Here is a 24,004-nt window from a genome sequence, read left to right as displayed (position 1 = left end):
TAAAGTAGAGGAGGTTCCCTTAAGCCAGTTAAAACAGGATAACACCATGGAAACCTGGAAACATAGTGAAAGGGTAATATGAACAAAACGACAGTCACACAGTGACTTGCAAACAGATAAGTGAAGTAGGAGGGAACAGCGCTGGGTGGGCGTCCAGTGGCCCCTGTGGAATCTGAGAAAGGTATTTATCGGCAAGTAACAAAATCCTGATTTCTTCTTCATCCACTAGGGGCCACTGGAGTGCAGATACAATGGGGACGTCCCAGAGCTCCCAAGACGGGAGGGAGAGCGCTGAGAGTCCTGCCAAACTGTGACACAGAGGCCATAAGTGTGAAACCTGTACAACGTGACAAACGTATGAGGGCCCGACCAAGTGGCATTGCGACATGAAGTAGTCACGGAAACCCTGCGGGCGGCCGCCCACGAAGGTTCCACAGAGCGCGCCGAAATGGAAGACGGGGGCTCTCGAGCAACCACCAAATAAGCCTGTCTGATGGTCAGATGTATCCAACGGGCCAACGTCTGCTGGGACACCGGCCATCCAGGACGGGAGCAGCGTACAGAACAAAGAAGAAAACAGACTACTGAATAGTCGAAGCCGTCTGTACATAGTCGGAGCGCCCTGACCACATCCAAAGATCACAAATCCGGTGAATCCGCCAATAGGGCCGAAAACGCAAGTGGCTGATTTATGTGAAAAGCAGACATCACCCTTGGAAGAAACGACATCTGAGCATGAAGCTTAGCCGTATCCTCCTGGAATATCCGGTAAGGAGGCCGATAATAGGGAAAGAGCGAGAGAGAGTCAAGCTTCCATCAAGAAAGGACCACCTTCCCGGTGAGAAAATACATCCCCACCGACTCCAGAAATCAAATAATGGAGACTGCAGAAAAGTGAGAACCCATTTGAGGTCCCATGGTGCCGTTGGAGGGCGAAAAGGAGGCTGCATTTAGAGAACTCCCTGCAAGAAAATCCGAACTTCCGGCAGCAAGGCCAGTCTCCTTTGGAAGAAAACCGAAAGAGCAGAGACCTGAACCGCTGCTGAACCAAGTCGAGGCTCAGTCGAGAAAACCACCACCTGGAGAAAGCGAAGAAGGCGGCTAAATGAAAAACCGAAGGGGAAATACTAGTTATTCACCTCAGGCCACAAAAAGTTTCCAAAAGTAGTAATAGTGAGACAAGGTAACTGATTTCTGAGTTCGGAGCATAGTAGGTATAACCAAACGAGGAACTCCTTCCATCTTAGAAGGTCTTGTTAACAGCCACGCCGTCAAACGAAGCCTGTGTAAGGCTAAACAAAGAAAAGGCCCCTGTTGAAGCAGATTGTCCTGGAGAGGCAGGAGCCAAGGCTCCTCTACTGACGACAGGTGCAGGGTGGAGTTCCAAGTCCTGCACGGCCAAACTGGAGCCACCGGGAAGACTAGCGTGCATTCTTCCTTTATGCGCTGCAGAAATTGAGGTAGTAACAGGAAAGGAGGAAAGAAACTAACCAGACGTTCCAAGGAGCCGTAAGGGCATGCACGGCTACAGCCGCCAAGGCTCTCGTCCGAGAGCAGTAAAGAGGCAGTTGAAGTCAGTCGGAACATCATGAGGTCGATCGGAAGTCTCCCCCAACAGTGGACCAGCTGACGAAACTCCGGGGATGGAGTGTCCACTCACCCGGGTGCCCTACCTGTCTGCTTGACCATCCCTGGAATGAAGATTGTTTTCCTCTGCTCAGAGGAGGACGTTGGTGACCTCTCTCAGCGCCGCACTTGGCTGCAGAGAGAGAGGAGCTGGTCCTGAAGAAGGAAAAATCTGACAGACCGTGTTGAGAATCCTCCCCAAGAACAGAAACTGTGCGAGGGGCATAAATGAGACCCGTGCTGTATCAGAAGATCCTGGATCATCCAGATATTCAGAAGCAACCGATCTGCAGAGTGGGTCTCCAGCAGTAGATTGTCCAGCTAGGGAACAAACGTCACTCCCTGTTTGTGAAGTAAGGCTCTCCTGACTGCCATGACTTTCATGAACACTCTGTGAGCGGAAGAGAGACCGAACGGAAAGGTCTAAAAGTGAAAATGAGTAACCCATATCCCGAATCAGAGTAAAGCCCGATGAGGAAGCCAAATGGGAACCAGTAAGCAGGCATCCCTAATGTCTAATGACGCCTAAACCCGTTATGCACCTAACTGGCAATAACAGACTGAAGGGATTCCTAAAAAAATGGAATGAGATCCTTTAAGATCAAAATAGGCCTGGCCGAGCTATCTGGCTCCGGTATGGGAAAAACAAAGGCCTGAGACATAGCCTAGTTTCCGATAATGCGATGAAAACAGGGATCAGCACCCTTGCGGATAGAAGCATCTGGAACGCCGCCTGCAGTATAACTCTCCTGTCGTTTGAAACCGGCAAACACGTGGTGAAGAAACTCTGAGGCGGTTGGACTCTAAAATAGAGTATGTAACCACAAGTGATGAGAAACCTAACCCAAACATACCCAGGCCTCCCAGAAAAACCACAGACAAGCGCCTACCCTGGGATCTCCCAGGAGGAAAGGAGGCCCGTCATGCGGTGGGTGTGGTGGAGGACCCACCATCAGACTGGGCAGCGGATGTTGATCCTCAGCCTCTTACTTCGAGATACCCTGGTGACTGAGGTACCGCCCCTGTCATAGCCTTGAATCCCGGAAGGGGCACGAAAGGATCGAAAGGAAGGACCGGTATAGGTCCGTCTCGGAGCTGGAGCAGCAGTGGAAAGAAAAGAGGACTTACCCCAATTGGCCTGAGAAATCCAGGCAGTAAGATCCTTCCCGACCAAGCCCGTAAAGGGCAACGCCTCTGCTGCCCACCAGGATTCAATATCCGCCTGCCACTGTGGCAGCCCTAGAGGTCGTCGGGTTAAGATAGCCAAGGCGGAAGTTCCGGCTCAGTGGATATAGACGTCCTTGGAGACATCAAAAGATATAAAGCAGATTCGTGAATATGATCTGCCAAAGGTATCAGCTGATCCTGATGCAAACCGTCCTGTAACCCAGAGGACAATTGTTCCCCAACAACCTACCTGCGCCGGACAAAGTAGAACCCCTGCTGCCGCATATTCCTCTCCGACGGCTCCTTCAGCGAGGTTGCACCAGGAACCGGCAGCTTCTTGTACCAGCGATACATCGAGGGGTATACAATTGGATAGGTCTCATCTTTTTTTTTTTTTTTTTTCCTGCTATCTGCGGGGAAAGGATAGGAAGACAAACATTGTTTGATACCTGAAATTGTGCTTCCGAATGTTTCCAGGCCGCCGTCAGGGGCACATCCAGCTCATCCGAAACTGGAAAGGTCGCTGTCCATTCTTCGTTGGCGCCCCGAGGGACGTGAAATGTCTAGTTCCGACTCATTTACCTGTAGCACCAGACGAACTGCTGCAAAAAGCGTCTCGATAACCGGAGATACTGGTTCAGACTCCACCGAAAACAGACATCATCAGTATCCTGGACATCTATCGCCTCCTCTAAGAGAGGCCTCTCATCCGCAGAGTCGTGTAACATCGAGGATAGCAACCTCCCTTTAGAAACCTGGAGAGGAGAAATGACGGACAGGGTCTCTGGTTAACAGTGACATAACCTGCATAAGCAGAGCTGTCCAAACAGAAGCGTGCTGCAGCTGCATTGAGGGCTGAGCAGATGGCTCCACTGCACAATCCTTCTGTGTTACATTTAGTTAAACTAAAAGAAAGGAGGGTTACAGAAGTGTAGCCCTATGTAATCCCTGCACTATAACATGCAGTGACAGGCATGTTTCCCTTAAAGTTAGTTTTTGTTGGGATTCAAACCCGTGTCTCTGTGTTCAGATGTTCCCGCTACTAGCGTACTAAGCCACAGTGGCTTTTTGTCTGATGCCACACACATTCCCCAAATTACAAACAGCATTAGTACCAAGTGTCGTTGTTAATAGACTCTGGTCGTAGCCCACTACAAGAAAAAAGTGGAGGGGGAACTATAGGACGGGGCCTGGAAAGGGATTACAGCCCTAGAGAGCCCTTCGACTAATTTCGCCAGGGAACGAGCTCATGCTGGTTCAGGCTCCGGTATCGGGACAAGCTGTTGGAACCGTGCCGCCTCTCTATCTTCCCGAGAGACCTTAAGTTCCCTAGTCAACAGGGACATAACCTCTGTGAGCTGTGTTGTCCAAACAGGGGTGCTCTGGGGTTCTAATGAGGGCTGAGCAGAAGGCTCTGACCCACAATCCTCGCATAAAAGGGAATTTTCAGCCTGTCCCTGGGTGAATTTTGCAGAACACTTCTGACATTGGAAAATGTTCTGTGCTGCCTTGGAGCCATAGCAGCACCTGTCACGGCCCCCCCTCCCACACACACCAATAAGCAGAAGGAGGGAGTGGGGGGGGGGGGGGGGGAAGAGCAGGAGGAAGTGCAGCCACAGCAGCCCTATGTATCCTGCACGTTACTTTGCAGAGTCAGGCACTATTAATAAAGTAGAGGTGCCTCACCGATCCCTTAGTGCCCCCAGGCCCCACTGAAACTACTCACTCCAGGGATGAAGCTGCTGAGATCCCCCCTCTCTGTGCTGCAGCGTTGTAACATGGCCGCCAGCGCGCGCTGTGCCCAGCTGTCCAGAGCGGGATTAAGCTCTGCCCCCCCTTCCCTGTAATGGCGCCGTATTCAAAATTGCAAAGGCGCCTTTGTTAAGCGGTATCCCTGTGCCGGCTATCTGAGCCTAGGCCGGAGAGCAGAGCGGGGGGAATGTGAGCCGGGGCCGGAGAGCAGAACTGGGAGCGGGGGGTTTGTACTCGCCGCCGCTGCGGGATCCTGATGGAGTGGCCCCGACACGCAGCGGTGTCCGGCCACTTATACTCACTGCTGCCAAGGATCTTCTGCCGATGGAGCGGCCCCGACACGCAGCGGTGTCTGGCTGGTCTCCAGAGAGCGCAGTGTGTCCTTCACCCGGGGATCATCCCAAGCCGCATGCAGCTGCGATGGGACCCCACTGGCAGCTCCCACGGTGCAGACTGGCAGAGGCAGAGCTGCCAGTCTGTGAAGAAAACATGATTTTATAAGAGTAATCCCAAGAGTGACCAGCTCCCTTGGGCACAAAATAAAGACTGGCTTGGAGGGGTGACATAGTAGGGGAGGAGCTAGTCACATGGTTATAAATTTAAAGTGCCAGCTCCCAGTTACTGCCTACTATATCCCCATTGTTGCTGCTCTCCAGTGTCCCCTAGTGGATGAAGGAGAAATGGGGGCGCTGTGGCGGACAGTTCAACACTTTCAGCCTCCTTTATAGGACATGTATCTCAGGATCTCTTACTGATAAGCCATAAAACCAGTCTTCCTTTAGTATAGGATTAGGACGAGTGCCGTTCTGTTCTCATTACGCCTCCTCAGGATGGGTTAGTCTGCAGCCTTGTTCGCCCTGCATTTTTGTCTGTTGGTGCTGTAATACTGGGTGCCAATCTGCCTTTACAATAGCCCCCCATTAGCAGTACAGCAAACTAGATCTATTTTACAAGCCTTTTGTGGCACCCGTTCTAGGCTCTCTAGCCTTTTGTACCTTTTTGAGCCTTTGCAGGATTGTAGTTACGTAGCTTTTCTGATGACAATCCTGCCTGCCCTGTGGAAAAGTTTTTCATATCTGAAACCACACTTCCATCTCTGCCCACAAGGTGTCACTATCACAGTCCCTGGATTCTGTCCGGACCATTTCTGTCTAGGCGTCATGTTTTGGCTTTCCCAATGAAGCTGTGGTCCCAGGAGAGGCATTAGTGACGTAGCATCGGACCCCAGTGCTGAAGGGACAGGCGCCATTGTCTGGGCTCACTGTGGGCCTCTCAGTGTGAAATCCCTGTTTGACTCTTTTTGTTGTACACAGGTTTTCAGACCCCCAAATCCATGGACCATGGGCATTATGAATGTGTTGGCGGAGCTTCATCAGGAGCATGACTTGAAAGTGAGTGAGAATCTTATGGGAAGGACATTACCCCATCTTTATGTCCCTAAGCTGTTTTCTGCCCCCTCCCTTGCCTGAAGCCACAAGTCAGTAATGTTCCTGTTCATCGTTCCAGCTGAATCTGAAGTTTGAAATTGAGGTTCTGTGTAAGAATTTGGCCATCGACATCAATGACTTGAAGCCCGGCAGCCACTTGAAAGACAAGGACCGCCTGAAGTCTCTGGACGAGCAGCTTTCTGCCCCCAAAAAAGACGTCAAACAGCCGGAGGAGCTGCCCCCTATCACCAATGCCAACGAATACGCCATCCGCACGGCTGGTAAACTCTGGGCCTCTGTTGAGAAGCAGGAGTCTGATGCGGTGTTCACAGGTAGGTGCTGCCACATCTGCTGATGGCGGTGGTCTCCGCTTGAGCACTGTCTCATTGTCTCTCTGCTTTCAGCTACAGCCACGGCTCCCCCGCCCAGTACCACCTGCACAGTCACCGTGCCCCCACAGCCCCAATACAGCTACCATGATATCCACATCTATTCCCTGGCCGGGCTGGCCCCACACATCACGCTCAATCCCACGGTAAGTGTCCTCTCGGCAGGTCCCTGCTGTCTCATCAGCAGGTCCATGTCTCATCGGTACCAGACTCATGCGATGTCTCTCTCCTCAGATTCCACTGTTCCAGGCTCACCCGCAGCTCAAGCAGTGCGTCCGGCAAGCTATTGAGCGAGCGGTGCAGGAGCTGGTTCACCCGGTGGTAGATCGCTCCATCAAGATCGCTATGACCACTTGTGAGCAGATCGTGCGCAAGGATTTTGCACTGGACTCGGAGGAGTCGCGTATGCGTGTGGCCGCTCATCACATGATGCGCAACCTGACTGCCGGCATGGCCATGATCACCTGCCGTGAACCTCTGCTGATGAGCATTGCCACCAACCTGAAGAACAGCTTTGCCACGGCTATGCGGGTACAGCTAATCCTCCTGTGTGATGTGGGGGGATAGAGAGGGCTCTGGTGTGATGTGGGGTGGATAGAGAGGGCTCTGGTGTGATGTGGGGGTTAGAGAGGGCTCTGGCCTGTGTGGGGGATAGAGAGGGCTCTGGCCTGCGTGGCTAAGGGGGGCTGATCTGCGTGTGTGACGCCGGGGGTGGGGATAGGGAGTCTGGCTTGCGTGTGTGATGCCGGGGGGGAACGTGATAGGGGGTCTGGCCTGTGTGGCTGGCTCTCCATTATTGACCAGAGATGTTTGTGTTTTCCCCAGGCAGCCTCCCCCCAGCAGCGGGAGATGATGGAACAGGCCGCAGCTCAGCTGGCTCAGGATAACTGCGAGCTGGCCTGCTGCTTCATACAGAAGACGGCTGTGGAGAAGGCCGGCCCAGAGATGGACAAGAGACTCGCCACTGTACGTTCCTGTCTGTTTCCTCTGTGTTCAGTCAGCCTATAGATGTGACTGGAAACCTGACGCTGAGGTGTAGCTAGTATCCTGTCATTAGCTGTGTCTCTGCTAGTCTGCCAGCTTTCTTATCCTTTGGGCATGTGAGGTAAAGCAGGCATTGGTCTAAAGTCAGCACAATGTGGGCGTGGTGGGCAGAGTATGGTCTATACCAGGTGCCCCCTACCTCACAGAGAACTTGACAGGACAGTGTCTGCTTAACCAACAGGTTAAATGAAGGCTTTGTAATGTGAAGAGAACTCTATTGCGGTGGTCCGGTAGCCGCCTAGCCCCCCCAGCTTCTGGGGACCAGCACATGTAAGGGGGCTACATCCCGGTAGTTTATAGTTGTAGCTTTTCTTGTAGCACTGGGAGACGAGGCTCTATGGGGTACGGTCTATGTACAGACGCTGGTTCAGGGGTATCTGCATACACTTCATTACCATCTGTTACTACGCAGGAGTTTGAGCTACGGAAGCATGCCAGGCAGGAAGGCAGACGCTACTGTGATCCGGTCGTGCTGACGTACCAGGCAGAACGCATGCCGGAGCAGATTCGATTGAAGGTAATCTGACGTCGGAGCCAGCGGACATCTGGGTGCAGATTCTGGCTCTGCGTAATGTTATCGCCTCCCCTCCAAGCAGATGGGTTTATAAATAGATCCTCATGGAAACAGAGGTGAAAGTCTGCATCCACCCTACAGACCATGAGGTGGCGCCACAGTCCCTTTCTCCCATCTGCACAAATGACCAGTCAGATCATCCTAATGGACCCTTTCCCCCTCTCAGGTCGGAGGTGTGGACCCCAAGCAGCTGGCTGTTTATGAGGAATTCGCCCGCAACGTTCCTGGCTTCCTGCCCACCAATGACCTGACACAGCCCACGGGATTCCTGGCTCAGCCCATGAAGGTACTGGCAGCGGAGTTCCAGCGTTACAGCCTTGGAGGAGGTTCCGCATTTCACAGATAACTGATGAGTTCTGTCTGTCTCTGTTAGCAACATGCTTGGGCCACGGATGACGTTGCCCAGATCTATGACAAGTGTATAACTGAGCTGGAGCAGCACCTGCACGCGATTCCCCCCACGCTGGCGATGAACCCGCAGTCGCAGGCCTTGCGGAGCTTGCTGGAGGCAGTGGCCCTTGCTCGTAACTCTAGGGACGCCATTGCTGCATTGGGTCTGCTGCAGAAGGTGAGATCCTGCCTCTCGTATGTGCATGTGTGCGCGCGCTGTACTGCGCCCTATAACCTCTTCTCCTTCTCAGGCTGTAGAAGGCCTCCTGGATGCCACCAGCGGAGCAGATGCGGACCTCCTACTCCGATACCGGGAATGTCATCTCCTTGTTCTGAAAGCTCTGCAGGACGGCCGGGCCTATGGCTCTCCTTGGTGCAACAAGCAGATCACCAGGTGTGTAGAAGAGACCTCAGATCTCAGGTTTGGGTCTCGTTATGGGATGGAATCGGCTCTAGATGACCTCTCCCCGTTCTGCGTCCTACAGGTGTCTCATAGAATGCCGGGATGAGTACAAATACAATGTAGAAGCTGTTGAGCTGCTGATCCGGAACCATCTGGTGAATATGCAGCAGTATGATGTTCACCTGGCGCAGGTGAGTCTGCGCTGCACCAGCTTTGGGGTTTATGCCGTTCTTTAGGGTTCACTACTAATAGCAATGTTCTCTTGCTGCAGTCCATGGAGAACGGGCTGAATTACATGGCGGTGGCCTTTGCCATGCAGTTGGTGAAGATCTTGCTGGTCGATGAACGTAGCGTGAGTCATGTGACAGAAGCGGAGTTCTTCCACACCATCGAAACTCTGATGCGCATCAACGCACATTCGAGGGGAAATGCCCCGGAAGGGTGAGTTCTAGGCTTCCTCTGGTGACGGTGCTCTCCACTTCTTGCAGATTGTTGGGTTTGGATGTGTGTAAATGGGCACAGTTATTATAGTCCTGCTGGTGCATTATGTTGGGGTAAGGAGAGAGAGTACTACGACAGTGGGAGTGGTCACAGGACAGTGATCGCGCTAAGCCCCCCCAAAAAAAGTGGGACTTTTCACTTTTAAAAATTGTGGTCCTACCTGTCCTTTTCTGGGTCCCATCGGAATGAAGGTTCTTAATTTTTATTAATGATTCAAATATAAAAACAGACTTGATTTGGACACTAGAAAAGTGCTGCAAGGGGGAGGATGGGGTGACAGTGCTAATGGACTGTGTAGCATACAGGACACTCTGCACCAGAGCTGAAAGACGTTTTGGTGCCCTTCGGCAGAAAGTGAATTGGCGCTTCACCTCCTAGATATAATAGCACAGACGGTGAGCGCCAAAGGCACGCAGCAAAAATTTAGGGGTGTGGCTTCGTGGGGAAGGGGCGTGACCACATAATAGTACACCCTGCGCCAGGCGGAGCACGTTCTACGCTTTGCGCCTCTCAGTCGTCCCCCGCTAACCGCGACGCTGGAACCCCCTACATCAAGGCCATCCTCCACCCCACACAGCCTGCTGCGGTGCGGCCACACATGCCGCTGAGGGCACAGGGCAGATGCACTCACCGTTGCGGAGGAGGGCGCTGTGTCGGGTGAGCGGGTGCTGGCCGTGGAGTAGGTGACTCTGTGCCGGGTGAGCGGGGCCAGTGTCTTGGTGCTGGCGGCGGAGCCCATTGTCAGCGGGGAGTAGGGGATGCTGTGCCGGGTTAGCAGGGCCAGTCTCATGGTGCTGGCTGCGGAGCCCAGGGTCAGCATGCAGCGGGGAGCAGGCGGCGCTGTGCCGGGTGCGCGGGGCCATTGTCTTGGTGCTGGCGGCGGAGCCCAGGGTCAGCAGGGAGGAGGATTCAAAGCGTGCCGGACTGGCGTATGGCGGTCAATGAAGGGAGACACTGCAGGCTGGTGATTGGCTGGGGAAACAGCCAGTCACCACATGTATGCCGCTGACTGGCAAGGCGATGACACATGAATACAGATGAGCGCATCCTATGGGACCCGCTCATTTTCTAAACGTGGGTCACAGGTGGCTGTTTTAGGGTAAAATACGCGCCATAGCGCGTTTTTGTAATCACTGCAGGGGTGTCGCCTCGGCAGAGTCATGTTGGTGGATAATGACGGGGTTTCTGGATTTGTGCAGTTGATAGGGGGATACATGCTTTGGGAAAAGACTCCAGTTATTGTCCATGTTTATGATCTAGAGCAGGGGTTGGTGACCTGTGGCACTCGGGCTACTGTGGAACTACACACACCAGCATACCCTAAGAACAGAAGTGTCAGGGTACGCTGGGAGAAGTGGTTCCACAGCTGCTGGAGAGCCATAGGTTGCCTACTCCTGCCTGGCTCTGTGCGGTCTCTGTAGGAGCGAATAACGATCCTCTTCCTCATCTCTGTCCCAGGCTTCCCCAGCTGATGGATGTTTTGCGCTCTAATTTTGAGGCGATGATTGAACGGGCCCAGGGTGGGCCAAACTTCATGATGCATTCTGGGATTTCCCAAGCTTCGGAGTATGACGATCCGCCCGGTCTGAGGGAGAAAGCGGAATACCTGCTGAGAGAGTGGGTGAACCTGTACCACTCTGCAGCCGCTGGGCGGGACAGCACCAAGGCCTTCTCTGCGTTCGTGGGGCAGGTGAGTATGCGCTCGCGTTACTGTGACTGCTGCAAGTGACGGGTGAGACGTACCTGACAGCGCACTCTCCGTAGATGCATCAGCAAGGGATCCTGAAGACTGACGACCTCATCACTCGCTTCTTCCGCTTGTGTACGGAGATGTGTGTGGAGATCAGCTATCGGGCACAGGCCGAGCAGCAGCACAACCCAGCTGCCAACCCCACCATGATCCGGGCAAAGTGCTATCATAACCTGGATGCATTCGTTAGGCTCATCGCCCTGCTGGTCAAGCACTCTGGAGAGGCCACGAATACAGTGACAAAGATCAACCTCCTCAATAAGGTGAGCGCTGCTGGGAGGAGCGCTCTGCTGCTGCCGTCTCCCTGCGCGCTTGGGAGGAGCGCTCTGCTGCTGCCGTCTCCCTGCGCGCTTGGGAGGAGCGCTCTACTGCTGCAGTCTCCCTGCGCGCTTGGGAGGAGCGCTCTGCTGCTGCCGTCTCCCTGCGCGCTTGGGAGGAGCGCTCTGCTGCTGCCGTCTCGCTGCGCGCTTGGGAGGAGCGCTCTGCTGCTGCCGTCTCCCTGCGCGCTTGGGAGGAGCGCTCTGCGGCTTCCGTCTCCCTGCGCGCTTGGGAGGAGCGCTCTGCGGCTTCCGTCTCCCTGCGCGCTTGGGAGGAGCGCTCTGCGGCTTCCGTCTCCCTGCGCGCTTGGGAGGAGCGCTCTGCGGCTGCCGTCTCCCTGCGCGCTTGGGAGGAGCGCTCTGCGGCTGCCGTCTCCCAGCGCGCTTGGGAGGAGCGCTCTGCGGCTGCCGTCTCCCTGCGCGCTTGGGAGGAGCGCTCTGCGGCTGCCGTCTCCCTGCGCGCTTGGGAGGAGCGCTCTGCGGCTGCCGCGCGCTTGGGAGGAGCGCTCTGCGGCTGCCGCGCGCTTGGGAGGAGCGCTCTGCGGCTGCGGCGCGCTTGGGAGGAGCGCTCTGCGGCTGCCGCGCGCTTGGGAGGAGCGCTCTGCTGCTGCCGCGCGCTTGGGAGGAGCGCTCTGCTGCTGCCGTCTCCCTGCGCGCTTGGGAGGAGCTCTCTGCTGCTGCCGTCTCCCTGCGCGCTTGGGAGGAGCTCTCTGCTGCTGCCGTCTCCCTGCGCGCTTGGGAGGAGCTCTCTGCTGCTGCCGTCTCCCTGCGCGCTTGGGAGGAGCTCTCTGCTGATGTCTCCTTATGTCGCATGGCAGGTCCTAGGTATTGTCGTAGGGGTTCTGCTGCAGGATCATGAAGTCAGGCAGAGCGAGTTCCAACAGCTTCCATACCATCGAATCTTCATTATGTTACTGCTGGAACTGAACGCCCCAGAGCACGTGCTAGAGACCATCAACTTCCAGACGCTCACGGCATTCTGGTAAGCTTTGTCACTGGCCAGGGGAACTTGTCACGTCTGTAACCTGGTCTAACCACCTCCTGACTTCTCTTCCAGTAACACCTTCCACATCCTTCGCCCGACCAAAGCCGCAGGGTTTGTCTACGCCTGGCTGGAGCTCATTTCCCATCGGATCTTCATTGCACGGATGTTGGCTCACACCCCACAGCAGAAGGTTAGTGACCATTGTACTAATGCCTACATCCCGGGAGTCTCTTCTGCAAAACCTAACCAGTTGTGTGTCTGCAGGGGTGGCCGATGTATGCCCAGCTTCTGATTGACCTCTTCAAGTACCTGGCTCCATTCCTCAGGAACGTAGAACTCACCAAACCAATGCAAATTCTTTACAAGGTAAGTGTACGTAAGTCGTCGCTGTATGGATTGGGATAGTGGCTGTCTAGGCTACCGACTGGAAGTGTATGAGGTGGGAACATATCGCCTCTGCTACTACTCAGAGCTGTACTAGCTGTGCCTCATGGTAAAAACGTTATGGGTGGGTCTGTACCGGGATCCTTGTGTTCTATGGATACATGTGGCAACAGCAACATCACGTGGGTGGGACTGTACCGGGCCCAGGGTGGTATTCAGTATGCCGGCTGGGATCCTGGTGCTCCGTATACCGGTATAATCACGAATCACGACACCTGGCATACTGACGACTATTCTCCCTCTTGGGGGGTTTACGACCCTGCAGCGTGGTGAGCGCAGCTGTCTGCATATCTGCGGTTGGGATCCCAGCTGCCGGCATAACATACTACACCCCTGGGACCCTTGTGGTCTATGAATACGTGTGGTAGTAGGAACGTCACGTCTGTACCGGGACACTTGTGTGTCTGAATACGTGTGGCAGTAGGAACGTCACGTCTGTACTGGGACCCTTGTGGTCTGTGAGTACATGTGGCGGCAGGAACGTCACTTGGTGTGGGTGGGACTTATACGGGACCCTTGTGGTCTATGAATACGTGTGGCAGTAGGAACGTCACCTCTGTACCTGGACCCTTGTGTCTATGAATACGTGTGGCAGAAGGAACGTCACCTCTGTACCTGGACCCTTGTGTCTATGAATACGTGTGGCAGTAGGAACGTCACCTCTGTACAGGGACCCTTGTGGTCTATGAATACGTGTGGTAGTAGGAACGTCACCTCTGTACCTGGACCCTTGTGGTCTGTGAATACGTGTGGCAGTAGGAACGTCACGTCTGTACCGGTACCCTTGTGGTCTATGAATACGTGTGGTAGTAGGAACGTCGCGTCTGTACTGGGACCCTTGTGTGTCTGAATACGTGTGGCAGTAGGAACGTCGCGTCTGTACTGGGACCCTTGTGGTCTATGAATACGTGTGGCAGTAGGAACGTTGCGTCTGTACTGGGACCCTTGTGGTCTATGAATACGTGTGGCAGTAGGAACGTCGCGTCTGTACTGGGACCCTTGTGTCTATGAATACGTGTGGCAGTAGGAACGTCACCCCTGTACCTGGACCCTTGTGTCTATGAATACGTGTGGCAGTAGGAACGTCACCCCTGTACCTGGACCCTTGTGTCTATGAATACGTGTGGCAGTAGGAACGTCACCCCTGTACCTGGACCCTTGTGTCTATGAATACGTGTGGCAGTAGGAACGTCACCTCTGTACCGGGACTCTTGTGGTCTATGAATACGTGTGGCAGTAGGAACGTCACCTCTGTACCGGGACTCTTGTGGTCTATGAATACGTGTGGCAGTAGGAACGTCGCGTCTGTACTGGGACCCTTGTGGTCTATGAATACGTGTGGCAGTAGGAACGTCGCGTCTGTACTGGGACCCTTGTGGTCTATGAATACGTGTGGCAGTAGGAACGTCGCGTCTGTACTGGGACCCTTGTGGTCTGTGAATACATGTGGCGGCAGGAACGTCACTTGGGGTGGGTGGGACTTATAGCGGGACCCTTGTGGTCTATGAATATGTGTGGCAGTAGGAACGTCACGAGGGTGGGACTATACCGGGACCCTTGCGTCTATCAATACGTGTGGCAATGTGTTACAGGGCACTCTGCGTGTGCTGCTGGTCCTACTCCATGACTTCCCCGAGTTCCTCTGTGACTATCACTATGGCTTCTGTGACGTGATCCCACCTAACTGCATCCAGCTGCGGAACCTGATTCTGAGTGCCTTCCCACGCAACATGCGACTTCCAGACCCCTTCACTCCTAACCTCAAGGTACCGCACTCCGGATTCTCCGTAGCTCCATGCGATGTGGGGTTGTAGTAATGGGAGCTTGTGTTCCGTTAACGTGAGGGGTGGGGTTTGGTTATTGGGACCGCATCATATTTAAACCAGTGTTGTGACTTACTGCAGTGGTTACGCTGTGATGCCAGAGAGAGGCCTCCGCTCCCCAATCTCTGCAGCTGCCGAGCCTGTGAGCAGTCTGTGTACCGGGAGGGAGCCACAGGCCGTCTCTGGCCAGTAACGGGGGGGTTGGGACCAGTGTGACTTACTGCAGTGGTTACGCTTGATGCTAGAGCAGGGATGGGGAACCTTAGGCCCTCCAGCTATTGTTGAACTACACATTCCAGCATGCCTTGCTACAGTTTTGCTAATTGGCCATGCTAAAACTGTTGCAGGGCATGCTGGGATGTGTAGTTCAACAACAGCTGGAGGGCCGAAGGTTCCCCATCCCTGTGCTAGATTGAGGCCTCCGTTCCCCATTCTCTGCAGCTGCTGGGCCTGTGAGCAGTCTGTGCGCCGAGAGGGAGCCACATCCCACAGGCCGTCTCTGGCCAGTAACTGCTGGTATATGGGGGGGGGGGGGTTTGGTATTGGGACCAGTGTGACTTACTGCAGTGGTCACGCTGTGATGCTAGAGAGAGGCCTCCGCTCCCCAATCTCTGCAGCTGCCGGGCCTGTGAGCAATCTGTGTGCCGGGAGGGGGCCACATTGCGCAGGGGCCACATTGCGCAGGGGCCAGTTATTGGGGGCGATGCAGTACGTTGTGTGGCTTTGTTTTCCTGCAGGTTGACATGCTGAGTGAGATTAACATTGCTCCCAGAATCCTCACAAACTTCACTGGAGTGATGCCCCCACAGTTCAAGAAGGACTTGGATTCCTACCTGAAGACCCGTTCCCCAGTTACCTTTCTGTCCGAGCTTCGCAGCAATCTGCAGGTTAGTGGCTGCCATGTGTGGTTTAGGGATGAATGGGTGAGTGTGGTCATTGGCAGTCAGATGGGGTATATGGTCAATGGCTGCAATGTATGGTGTAGTGTATGCGTGATGGCTGCCACGTGTGTTATACAGGATAATGGCCTGTGGCTGCCACATGTGGTATAATAGGTGAATGGGGGAGTGCATGGCTACCACGTGTGGTATAGGGGGAGTGAATGACCTGTGGCTGCCACGTGTGGCATAGTGGGTGATTGGGGTCTGTGTGGCATAGAGGGTGAATAGGGGTGTGTGGGCCACTTGTGGTATGGAGGGTGATTAGTGGTATGTGTGGCTGCCACGTGTGGTATAGTGGGTGATTGGGGTCTGTGTGGCTGCCACGTGTGGTATAGTGGGTGATTGGGGTCTGTGTGGCTGCCACGTGTGGTATAGTGGGTGATTGGGGTCTGTGTGGCTGCCACCTGTGGTATAGTGGGTGATTGGGGTCTGTGTGGCTGCCACCTGTGGTATAGTGGGTGATTGGGGTCTGTGTGGCTGCCACGTGTGGTATATTAGGTGAATGGCGCCGTATGTAACGCCTGTTGTGTGTTTGGTTATCTCCGCTCTGCAGGTATCCAATGAACCCGGCAATCGTTACAGCATCCAGCTGATTAACGCATTGGTCCTTTATGTGGGGACACAGGCCATTGCTCATATCCATAACAAAGGCAGCACGCCCTCCATGAGCACCATCACGCACTCGGCCCACATGGACATCTTCCAGAACCTGGCTGTTGACCTGGACACTGAAGGTAATGTCTGTGAGGAGAGGTCAGTGTGCTCGCCCTATGTGTATTATACATGGCTGACGTATTGCGCTCTCTGTGCAGGACGCTACCTCTTCCTAAATGCGATCGCCAATCAGCTGCGCTACCCCAACAGCCACACACACTACTTCAGCTGCACCATGCTGTACCTCTTCGCTGAGGCCAACACCGAGGCCATCCAGGAGCAGATCACACGGTGAGGCCTGGTGCCGGGCGTCTCCCGCACAGTCAGTTTCCTGGGAGGGGCTGTATGGTCACATGGTCCTGGGAGGGGGGAGTATGGTGACCCAGCCTTATACTGCCTTGTATTTATCTTGTGTAGGGTCCTGTGCTGTATGGTCACGTGGTCCTGGGAGGAGGGGGGGGGGGGAGCGCGAGTATGGGGACCCAGCCTTATACTGCCTTGTATTTATCTTGTGTAGGGTCCTGTGCTGTATGGTCACATGGTCCTGGGAGGAGGAGGGGGGGGGGGGGGGGGGGAGAGCGCGAGTATGGGGACCCAGCCTTATACTGCCTTGTATTTGTTGTCTTGTGTAGGGTCCTGCACTGTATGGTCACATGGTCCTGGGAGGGGGGAGTATGGTGACCTAGCCTTATACTGTCTTGTATTTATCTAGTGTAAGGTCCTGCGCTGTATGGTCACACGGTCCTGGGAGGGGGGGGGGGGGGGTGACCTAGCCTTATACTGCCTTGTATTGTCTTGTGTAGGGTCCTGTGCTGTATGGTCACATGGTCCTGGGAGGAGGGGGGGGTGGGGAAGCGCGAGTATGGGGACCCAGCCTTATACTGCCTTGTATTTATCTTGTGTAGGGTCCTGTGCTGTATGGTCACATGGTCCTGGGAGGAGGGGGGGGGGGGGGGGGGGCGCGAGTATGGGGACCCAGCCTTATACTGCCTTGTATTGTCTTGTGTAGGGTCCTGCGCTGTATGGTCACATGGTCCTGGGAGGGGGCAGTATGGTTGTGTAGGGTCCTTCGCTGTATGGTCACATGGTCCTGGGAGGGGGGAGGGGGGGGGGGTGTATGGTGACCTAGCCTTATACTGCCTTGTACTTCTTATCTTGTGTAGGGTCCTGTTGGAGCGGCTGATTGTGAACAGGCCGCATCCCTGGGGACTCCTCATCACCTTCATAGAGCTGATTAAAAATCCGGCTTTCAAATTCTGGAACCACGAGTTTGTGCACTGTGCGCCGGAGATTGAGAAGTAAGTCTCCTGTATGTGGTCATGTGTCCTGCATGCAACCTAGTCTCTGATCGTCGTGTTTATACGATGCACCCCATTGCTGCTGCGTTTCATTATAAGGGTTCTCCGTACACCGCTGCCATCTGGGGTTTTAGTAACGGGAGCTTGTATTCCAGTAACGTAAGGGGTTTATCGGGACCTGCATCATATTTAAACCAGTGTTGTGACTTACTGCAGTGGTTACGCTGTGATGCCAGAGAGAGGTCTCCGCTCCCCAATCTCTGCAGCTGCCGAGCCTGTGAGCAGTCTGTGTACCGGGAGGGAGCCACATCCCACAGGCCGTCTCTGGCCAGTAACTCTGCAGGATGACATGAGTGATGTTAGCGTTGCATTAGCTTATATTGGAATTGTTGTTAAGCATGACATAAGCTGCAGTCCTGCCTGTGCGTCACGTGTGAGTGTAGCCTGTGTATACTGTACAGCCGCCTGCAGTCCTGCCTGTGCGTCACGTGTGAGTGTAGCCTGTGTATACTGTACAGCCGCCTGCAGTCCTGCCTGTGCGGCACGTGTGAGTGTAGCCTGTGTATACTGTACCAGCTGCCTGCAGTCCTGCCTGTACGTCAGCTGTGAGTGTAGCCTGTGTATACTGTACCAGCTGCCTGCAGTCCTGCCTGTACGTCAGGTGTGAGTGTAGCCTGTATATACTGTACAGCCGCCTGCAGTCCTCCCTGTGTGTCACGTGAGTGGAGCTTGTGTATGCTTTACCAGCCGCCTATAGTCCTCCCTGTGTGTCACGTGTGAGTGTAGCCTGTGTATACTGTACCAGCCGCCTGCAGTACTGCCTGTATGTCACGTGTGAGTGTAGCCTGTGTATTCTGTACCAGCCGCCTGCAGTACTGCCTGTATGTCACGTGCGAGTGTAGCCTGTGTATACTGTACCAGCCGCCTGCCTGTGCGTCACGTGTGAGTGTAGCCTGTGTATACTGTAGTGTTCACTCTAGGCTGTTTTAGCAGGGCGCCGCGCCCTGCCCGTTTTTTAGCAGGCAAAACCCGCCCTGCCCCTTTTGCGGCGCCCTGCTAGAACAGCCGCCCGCTTCCTGCCCTCCCAGCGTGTAAAGACGGAGGTGTTGGGCACGCCCCCAAAAGTGACGTCGCCTGCCACAGACGCGCTCTATAGTAGCGTCTGCGGGCCGCACAGCCCACTAAAACGACGTAGGCGTGGCCGCGCCCCCGTTAAGCCGCGCGCACATATTCCCCCGCCGTCCGGCGCCATGCTAGAGTGAACACTATACTAAACCAGCCGTCTGCAGTCCTGCCTGTGCGTCACGTGTGTAGCCTGTGTATACTGTACCAGCCGCCTGCAGTACTGCCTGTGCGTCACGTGTGAGTGTAGCCTTTGTATACTGTACCAGTGGTCTGCAGTACTGCCTGTATGTCACGTGTGAGGGTAGCCTGTGTATACTGTACCAGCTACCTGCAGTACTGCCTGTATGTCACGTGTGAGGGTAGCCTGTGTATACTGTACCAGCTGCCTGCAGTACTGCCTGTATGTCACGTGTGAGTGTAGCCTGTGTATACTGTACCAGCCATCTGCAGTACTGCCTGTATGTCACGTGTGAGTGTAGCCTGTGTATACTGTACCAGCCATCTGCAGTACTGCCTGTATGTCACGTGTGAGTGTAGCCTGTGTATACTGTACCAGTGGTCTGCAGTACAGCCTGTATGTCACGTGTGAGGGTAGCCTGTGTATACTGTACCAGCCGTCTGCAGTACTGCCTGTATGTCACGTGTGAGTGTAGCCTGTGTATACTGTACCAGCCATCTGCAGTACTGCCTGTATGTCACGTGTGAGTGTAGCCTGTGTATACTGTACCAGTGGTCTGCAGTACAGCCTGTATGTCACGTGTGAGGGTAGCCTGTGTATACTGTACCAGCCGTCTGCAGTACTGCCTGTATGTCACGTGTGAGGGTAGCCTGTGTATACTGTACCAGCCATCTGCAGTACTGTCTGTATGTCACGTGTGAGGGTAGCCTGTGTATACTGTACCAGCCGTCTGCAGTACTGCCTGTATGTCACGTGTGAGGGTAGCCTGTGTATACTGTACCAGCCATCTGCAGTACTGCCTGTATGTCACGTGTGAGGGTAGCCTGTGTATACTGTACCAGTGGTCTGCAGTACAGCCTGTATGTCACGTGTGAGGGTAGCCTGTGTATACTGTACCAGCCGTCTGCAGTACTGTCTGTATGTCACGTGTGAGGGTAGCCTGTGTATACTGTACCAGCCGCACAGCCTGTGTGTCACGTGTGAGTGTAGCCTGTGTATACTGTACCAGCCGCCTGCAGTACTGCCTGTATGTCACGTGTGAGGGTAGCCTGTGTATACTGTACCAGCCGCATGCAGTACAGCCTGTATGTCACGTGTGAGTGTAGCCTGTGTATACTGTACCAGCCGCCTGCAGTACAGCCTGTATGTCACGTGTGAGGGTAGCCTGTGTATACTGTACCAGACATCTGCAGTACAGCCTGTATGTCACGTGTGAGGGTAGCCTGTGTATACTGTACCAGCCATCTGCAGTACTGCCTGTATGTCACGTGTGAGGGTAGCCTGTGTATACTGTACCAGCCGCCTGCAGTACTGCCTGTATGTCACGTGTGAGTGTAGCCTGTGTATACTGTACCAGCCGTCTGCAGTACTGCCTGTATGTCACGTGTGAGGGTAGCCTGTGTATACTGTACCAGCCGCCTGCAGTACTGCCTGTATGTCACGTGTGAGGGTAGCCTGTGTATACTGTACCAGCCATCTGCAGTACTGCCTGTATGTCACGTGTGAGGGTAGCCTGTGTATACTGTACCAGCCATCTGCAGTACTGCCTGTATGTCACGTGTGAGGGTAGCCTGTGTATACTGTACCAGCCGTCTGCAGTACTGCCTGTATGTCACGTGTGAGTGTAGCCTGTGTATACTGTACCAGCCATCTGCAGTACTGCCTGTATGTCACGTGTGAGTGTAGCCTGTGTATACTGTACCAGCCATCTGCAGTACAGCCTGTATGTCACGTGTGAGTGTAGCCTGTGTATACTGTACCAGCCGTCTGCAGTCCTGTCTGTGCGTCACGTGTGACTGTAGCCTGTGTATACTGTACCAGCCATCTGCAGTACAGCCTGTATGTCACGTGTGAGGGTAGCCTGTGTATACTGTACCAGCCGCCTGCAGTACTGCCTGTATGTCACGTGTGAGGGTAGCCTGTGTATACTGTACCAGCCGCATGCAGTACAGCCTGTATGTCACGTGTGAGGGTAGCCTGTGTATACTGTACCAGACATCTGCAGTACAGCCTGTATGTCACGTGTGAGGGTAGCCTGTGTATACTGTACCAGCCATCTGCAGTACAGCCAGTATGTCACGTGTGAGGGTAGCCTGTGTATACTGTACCAGCCATCTGCAGTACTGCCTGTATGTCACGTGTGAGGGTAGCCTGTGTATACTGTACCAGCCATCTGCAGTACTGCCTGTATGTCACGTGTGAGTGTAGCCTGTGTATACTGTACCAGCCATCTGCAGTACTGCCTGTATGTCACGTGTGAGTGTAGCCTGTGTATACTGTACCAGCCATCTGCAGTACTGCCTGTATGTCACGTGTGAGGGTAGCCTGTGTATACTGTACCAGCCATCTGCAGTACTGCCTGTATGTCACGTGTGAGGGTAGCCTGTGTATACTGTACCAGCCATCTGCAGTACTGCCTGTATGTCACGTGTGAGTGTAGCCTGTGTATACTGTACCAGCTGCCTGCAGTACTGCCTGTATGTCACGTGTGAGTGTAGCCTGTGTATACTGTACCAGCCATCTGCAGTACTGCCTGTATGTCACGTGTGAGTGTAGCCTGTGTATACTGTACCAGCCATCTGCAGTACTGCCTGTATGTCACGTGTGAGGGTAGCCTGTGTATACTGTACCAGCCATCTGCAGTACTGCCTGTATGTCACGTGTGAGGGTAGCCTGTGTATACTGTACCAGCCGCCTGCAGTACTGCCTGTATGTCACGTGTGAGTGTAGCCTGTGTATACTGTACCAGCCGTCTGCAGTACTGCCTGTATGTCACGTGTGAGTGTAGCCTGTGTATACTGTACCAGCCGCCTGCAGTACTGCCTGTATGTCACGTGTGAGTGTAGCCTGTGTATACTGTACCAGCCGTCTGCAGTACTGCCTGTATGTCACGTGTGAGTGTAGCCTGTGTATACTGTACCAGCCGCCTGCAGTACTGCCTGTATGTCACGTGTGAGTGTAGCCTGTGTATACTGTACCAGCCGTCTGCAGTACTGCCTGTATGTCACGTGTGAGGGTAGCCTGTGTATACTGTACCAGCCGCATGCAGTACAGCCTGTATGTCATGTGTGAGGGTAGCCTGTGTATACTGTACCAGACATCTGCAGTACAGCCTGTATGTCACGTGTGAAGGTAGCCTGTGTATACTGTACCAGCCATCTGCAGTACAGCCTGTATGTCACGTGTGAGGGTAGCCTGTGTATACTGTACCAGCCATCTGCAGTACTGCCTGTATGTCACGTGTGAGGGTAGTCTGTGTATACTGTACCAGACATCTGCAGTACTGCCTGTATGTCACGTGTGAGGGTAGCCTGTGTATACTGTACCAGCCATCTGCAGTACTGCCTGTATGTCATGTGTGAGGGTAGCCTGTGTATACTGTACCAGACATCTGCAGTACTGCCTGTATGTCACGTGTGAGGGTAGCCTGTGTATACTGTACCAGCCATCTGCAGTACTGCCTGTATGTCACGTGTGAGTGTAGCCTGTGTATACTGTACCAGCTGCCTGCAGTACTGCCTGTATGTCACGTGTGAGTGTAGCCTGTGTATACTGTACCAGCCATCTGCAGTACTGCCTGTATGTCACGTGTGAGGGTAGCCTGTGTATACTGTACCAGCCATCTGCAGTACTGCCTGTATGTCATGTGTGAGGGTAGCCTGTGTATACTGTACCAGCCATCTGCAGTACAGCCTGTATGGCACGTGTGAGTGTAGCCTGTGTATACTGTACCAGCCATCTGCAGTACTGCCTGTATGTCACGTGTGAGGGTAGCCTGTGTATACTGTACCAGCAGCCTGCAGTCCTGTGAGTGTAGCCTATGTGCTGACATTGCGCTCAGCAGTAATACCCTCTTCCTGTCCCCCCCCAGGTTGTTCCAGTCGGTGGCGCAGTGCTGTATGGGGCAGAAGCAGGCGCAGCAGGTGATGGAGGGCACCGGTGCCAGCTAGATGTGCCTGTTACCCACATGGACTGTACACTGGCAACTTGAGCCTGAGAAACCAACGTCTGCAATGTGAAGAATCCTAGTTTGTTTCCGCCCAGCAGTGTCGCCCTCAAAGCCCGGAGTGCGCGTCTGACATCTTCCCCGCGCAGGGGGGCAAGCACTGGCGTTTTTGGATAAAATTTCACTTTTTTTTTTTTTTCTGTTGCCCAAATTAACTTTTGGCCGAGCAAAGGATGTTGTGAATATATATTTTTTTCCCCCCCTTGATTTCTTGTAAATACTGATCTGAAATGCAAATCAAAAAAAAAAAAAAAAAAATACAACTTTTTAGTCTGGGTTTCTTTTCAGTGGTGGGCGTTAACTGTGCGCTTCTGCGGCGGTGCCGTGCATCCCGCCCACACCAGCGGATTCCTTGGCAGCAGATGAACTGACACTTGTGGTTGACCGGGTGGGGGAACAGCTGGGATCAGGACGCGGTGTATTTTTATACCCATCTTTAGGTCCCGTTCATTCGCTTCTGCTGCTGGGCTTTAGCAGTCTCTGGCGCTGGAGACGTACACAGCTGCTCTGACATTATTGCTTGTAAAAAGACCCAAACACTATTTTCTGAGACTTGTAAATGAAGGGTTTGGTTTTTATTTTTTGGGAGGGGGGGTGAGAGAGAGAGAACAGGTGCGTGATCCGCTGCCCCTTTCTCTCCAGCCAGTCTTGAGTTTGTATAAAGAACCGGATCCCTGGACCAATACAGGCCATTTTGTAGAATTTTGAATGTTTTGTAAATGTATTGGTCCTGTGTTGTATTTTGTAGGCTTTCAGTTTTCACTTGTATGTATGGATTCTGTAGTTACACATTAAAGTCATGACCTGCAGAGCCGCCCAGCTGTCGTCTATCTGCCGCGTGCCTGGATGACGTCTCTGCCCTGGGCAATACCTGGAGCCCACCATTATAAAGATTGGTGTCATTACTAACGTGCGGAGAAGGACATTCTACAGGAGGCGAGACACAATCCAGCATATTATATGCACTGTCCTGATGGGAGATGGTACCAACTGCAGTGCTTCTCCAGTTCTCCACATGGTGGCAGCACAGTCATCCGGGACTGCATACACTGGTGTATGGGACAGGGGGGTGGAGAGGCAGGTCTTATGGGACTAAGAAAATACGTTGGCACAGGTAAGTACTGTGGATTCTGGATACACATTACACGGGGTGTAAAGTGTTTGCTATGGGGTAGGTAGTGAAAAGGTTTTTTTGGAGGTTTGGTCTGAG

General features: G+C 53.8%; 1 protein-coding gene across 2 annotated transcripts in view; it reads left to right on the top strand.

Moving 5' to 3' along the window:
- CNOT1 (CCR4-NOT transcription complex subunit 1) overlaps window positions 1-23,603 on the top strand; it is a 70,054-nt gene extending 46,451 nt beyond the window's left edge. For both annotated transcript variants that reach the window (XM_063945850.1, XM_063945849.1), the window contains exons 28-49: window positions 5,859-5,936; window positions 6,052-6,304; window positions 6,377-6,507; window positions 6,596-6,892; window positions 7,187-7,327; window positions 7,818-7,922; window positions 8,146-8,265; window positions 8,353-8,547; window positions 8,621-8,763; window positions 8,855-8,963; window positions 9,044-9,213; window positions 10,732-10,963; window positions 11,038-11,286; window positions 12,159-12,322; window positions 12,398-12,515; window positions 12,590-12,691; window positions 14,362-14,535; window positions 15,330-15,479; window positions 16,087-16,267; window positions 16,346-16,478; window positions 17,351-17,485; window positions 22,660-23,603. In XM_063945850.1, the coding sequence (XP_063801920.1) occupies window positions 5,859-5,936; window positions 6,052-6,304; window positions 6,377-6,507; window positions 6,596-6,892; window positions 7,187-7,327; window positions 7,818-7,922; window positions 8,146-8,265; window positions 8,353-8,547; window positions 8,621-8,763; window positions 8,855-8,963; window positions 9,044-9,213; window positions 10,732-10,963; window positions 11,038-11,286; window positions 12,159-12,322; window positions 12,398-12,515; window positions 12,590-12,691; window positions 14,362-14,535; window positions 15,330-15,479; window positions 16,087-16,267; window positions 16,346-16,478; window positions 17,351-17,485; window positions 22,660-22,738 (3,459 nt within the window). In that variant the 3' untranslated portion in view covers window positions 22,739-23,603. The remainder of the gene's footprint in view (window positions 1-5,858; window positions 5,937-6,051; window positions 6,305-6,376; window positions 6,508-6,595; window positions 6,893-7,186; window positions 7,328-7,817; window positions 7,923-8,145; window positions 8,266-8,352; window positions 8,548-8,620; window positions 8,764-8,854; window positions 8,964-9,043; window positions 9,214-10,731; window positions 10,964-11,037; window positions 11,287-12,158; window positions 12,323-12,397; window positions 12,516-12,589; window positions 12,692-14,361; window positions 14,536-15,329; window positions 15,480-16,086; window positions 16,268-16,345; window positions 16,479-17,350; window positions 17,486-22,659) is intronic.
- Window positions 23,604-24,004: the final 401 nt, after the last annotated feature.

The sequence above is a fragment of the Pseudophryne corroboree genome, chromosome 11 (assembly GCF_028390025.1).
Source record: "Pseudophryne corroboree isolate aPseCor3 chromosome 11, aPseCor3.hap2, whole genome shotgun sequence".
Classification (NCBI taxonomy): Eukaryota; Metazoa; Chordata; class Amphibia; order Anura; family Myobatrachidae; genus Pseudophryne; species Pseudophryne corroboree.
This window is presented reverse-complemented; position numbering and strand designations above follow the sequence as displayed.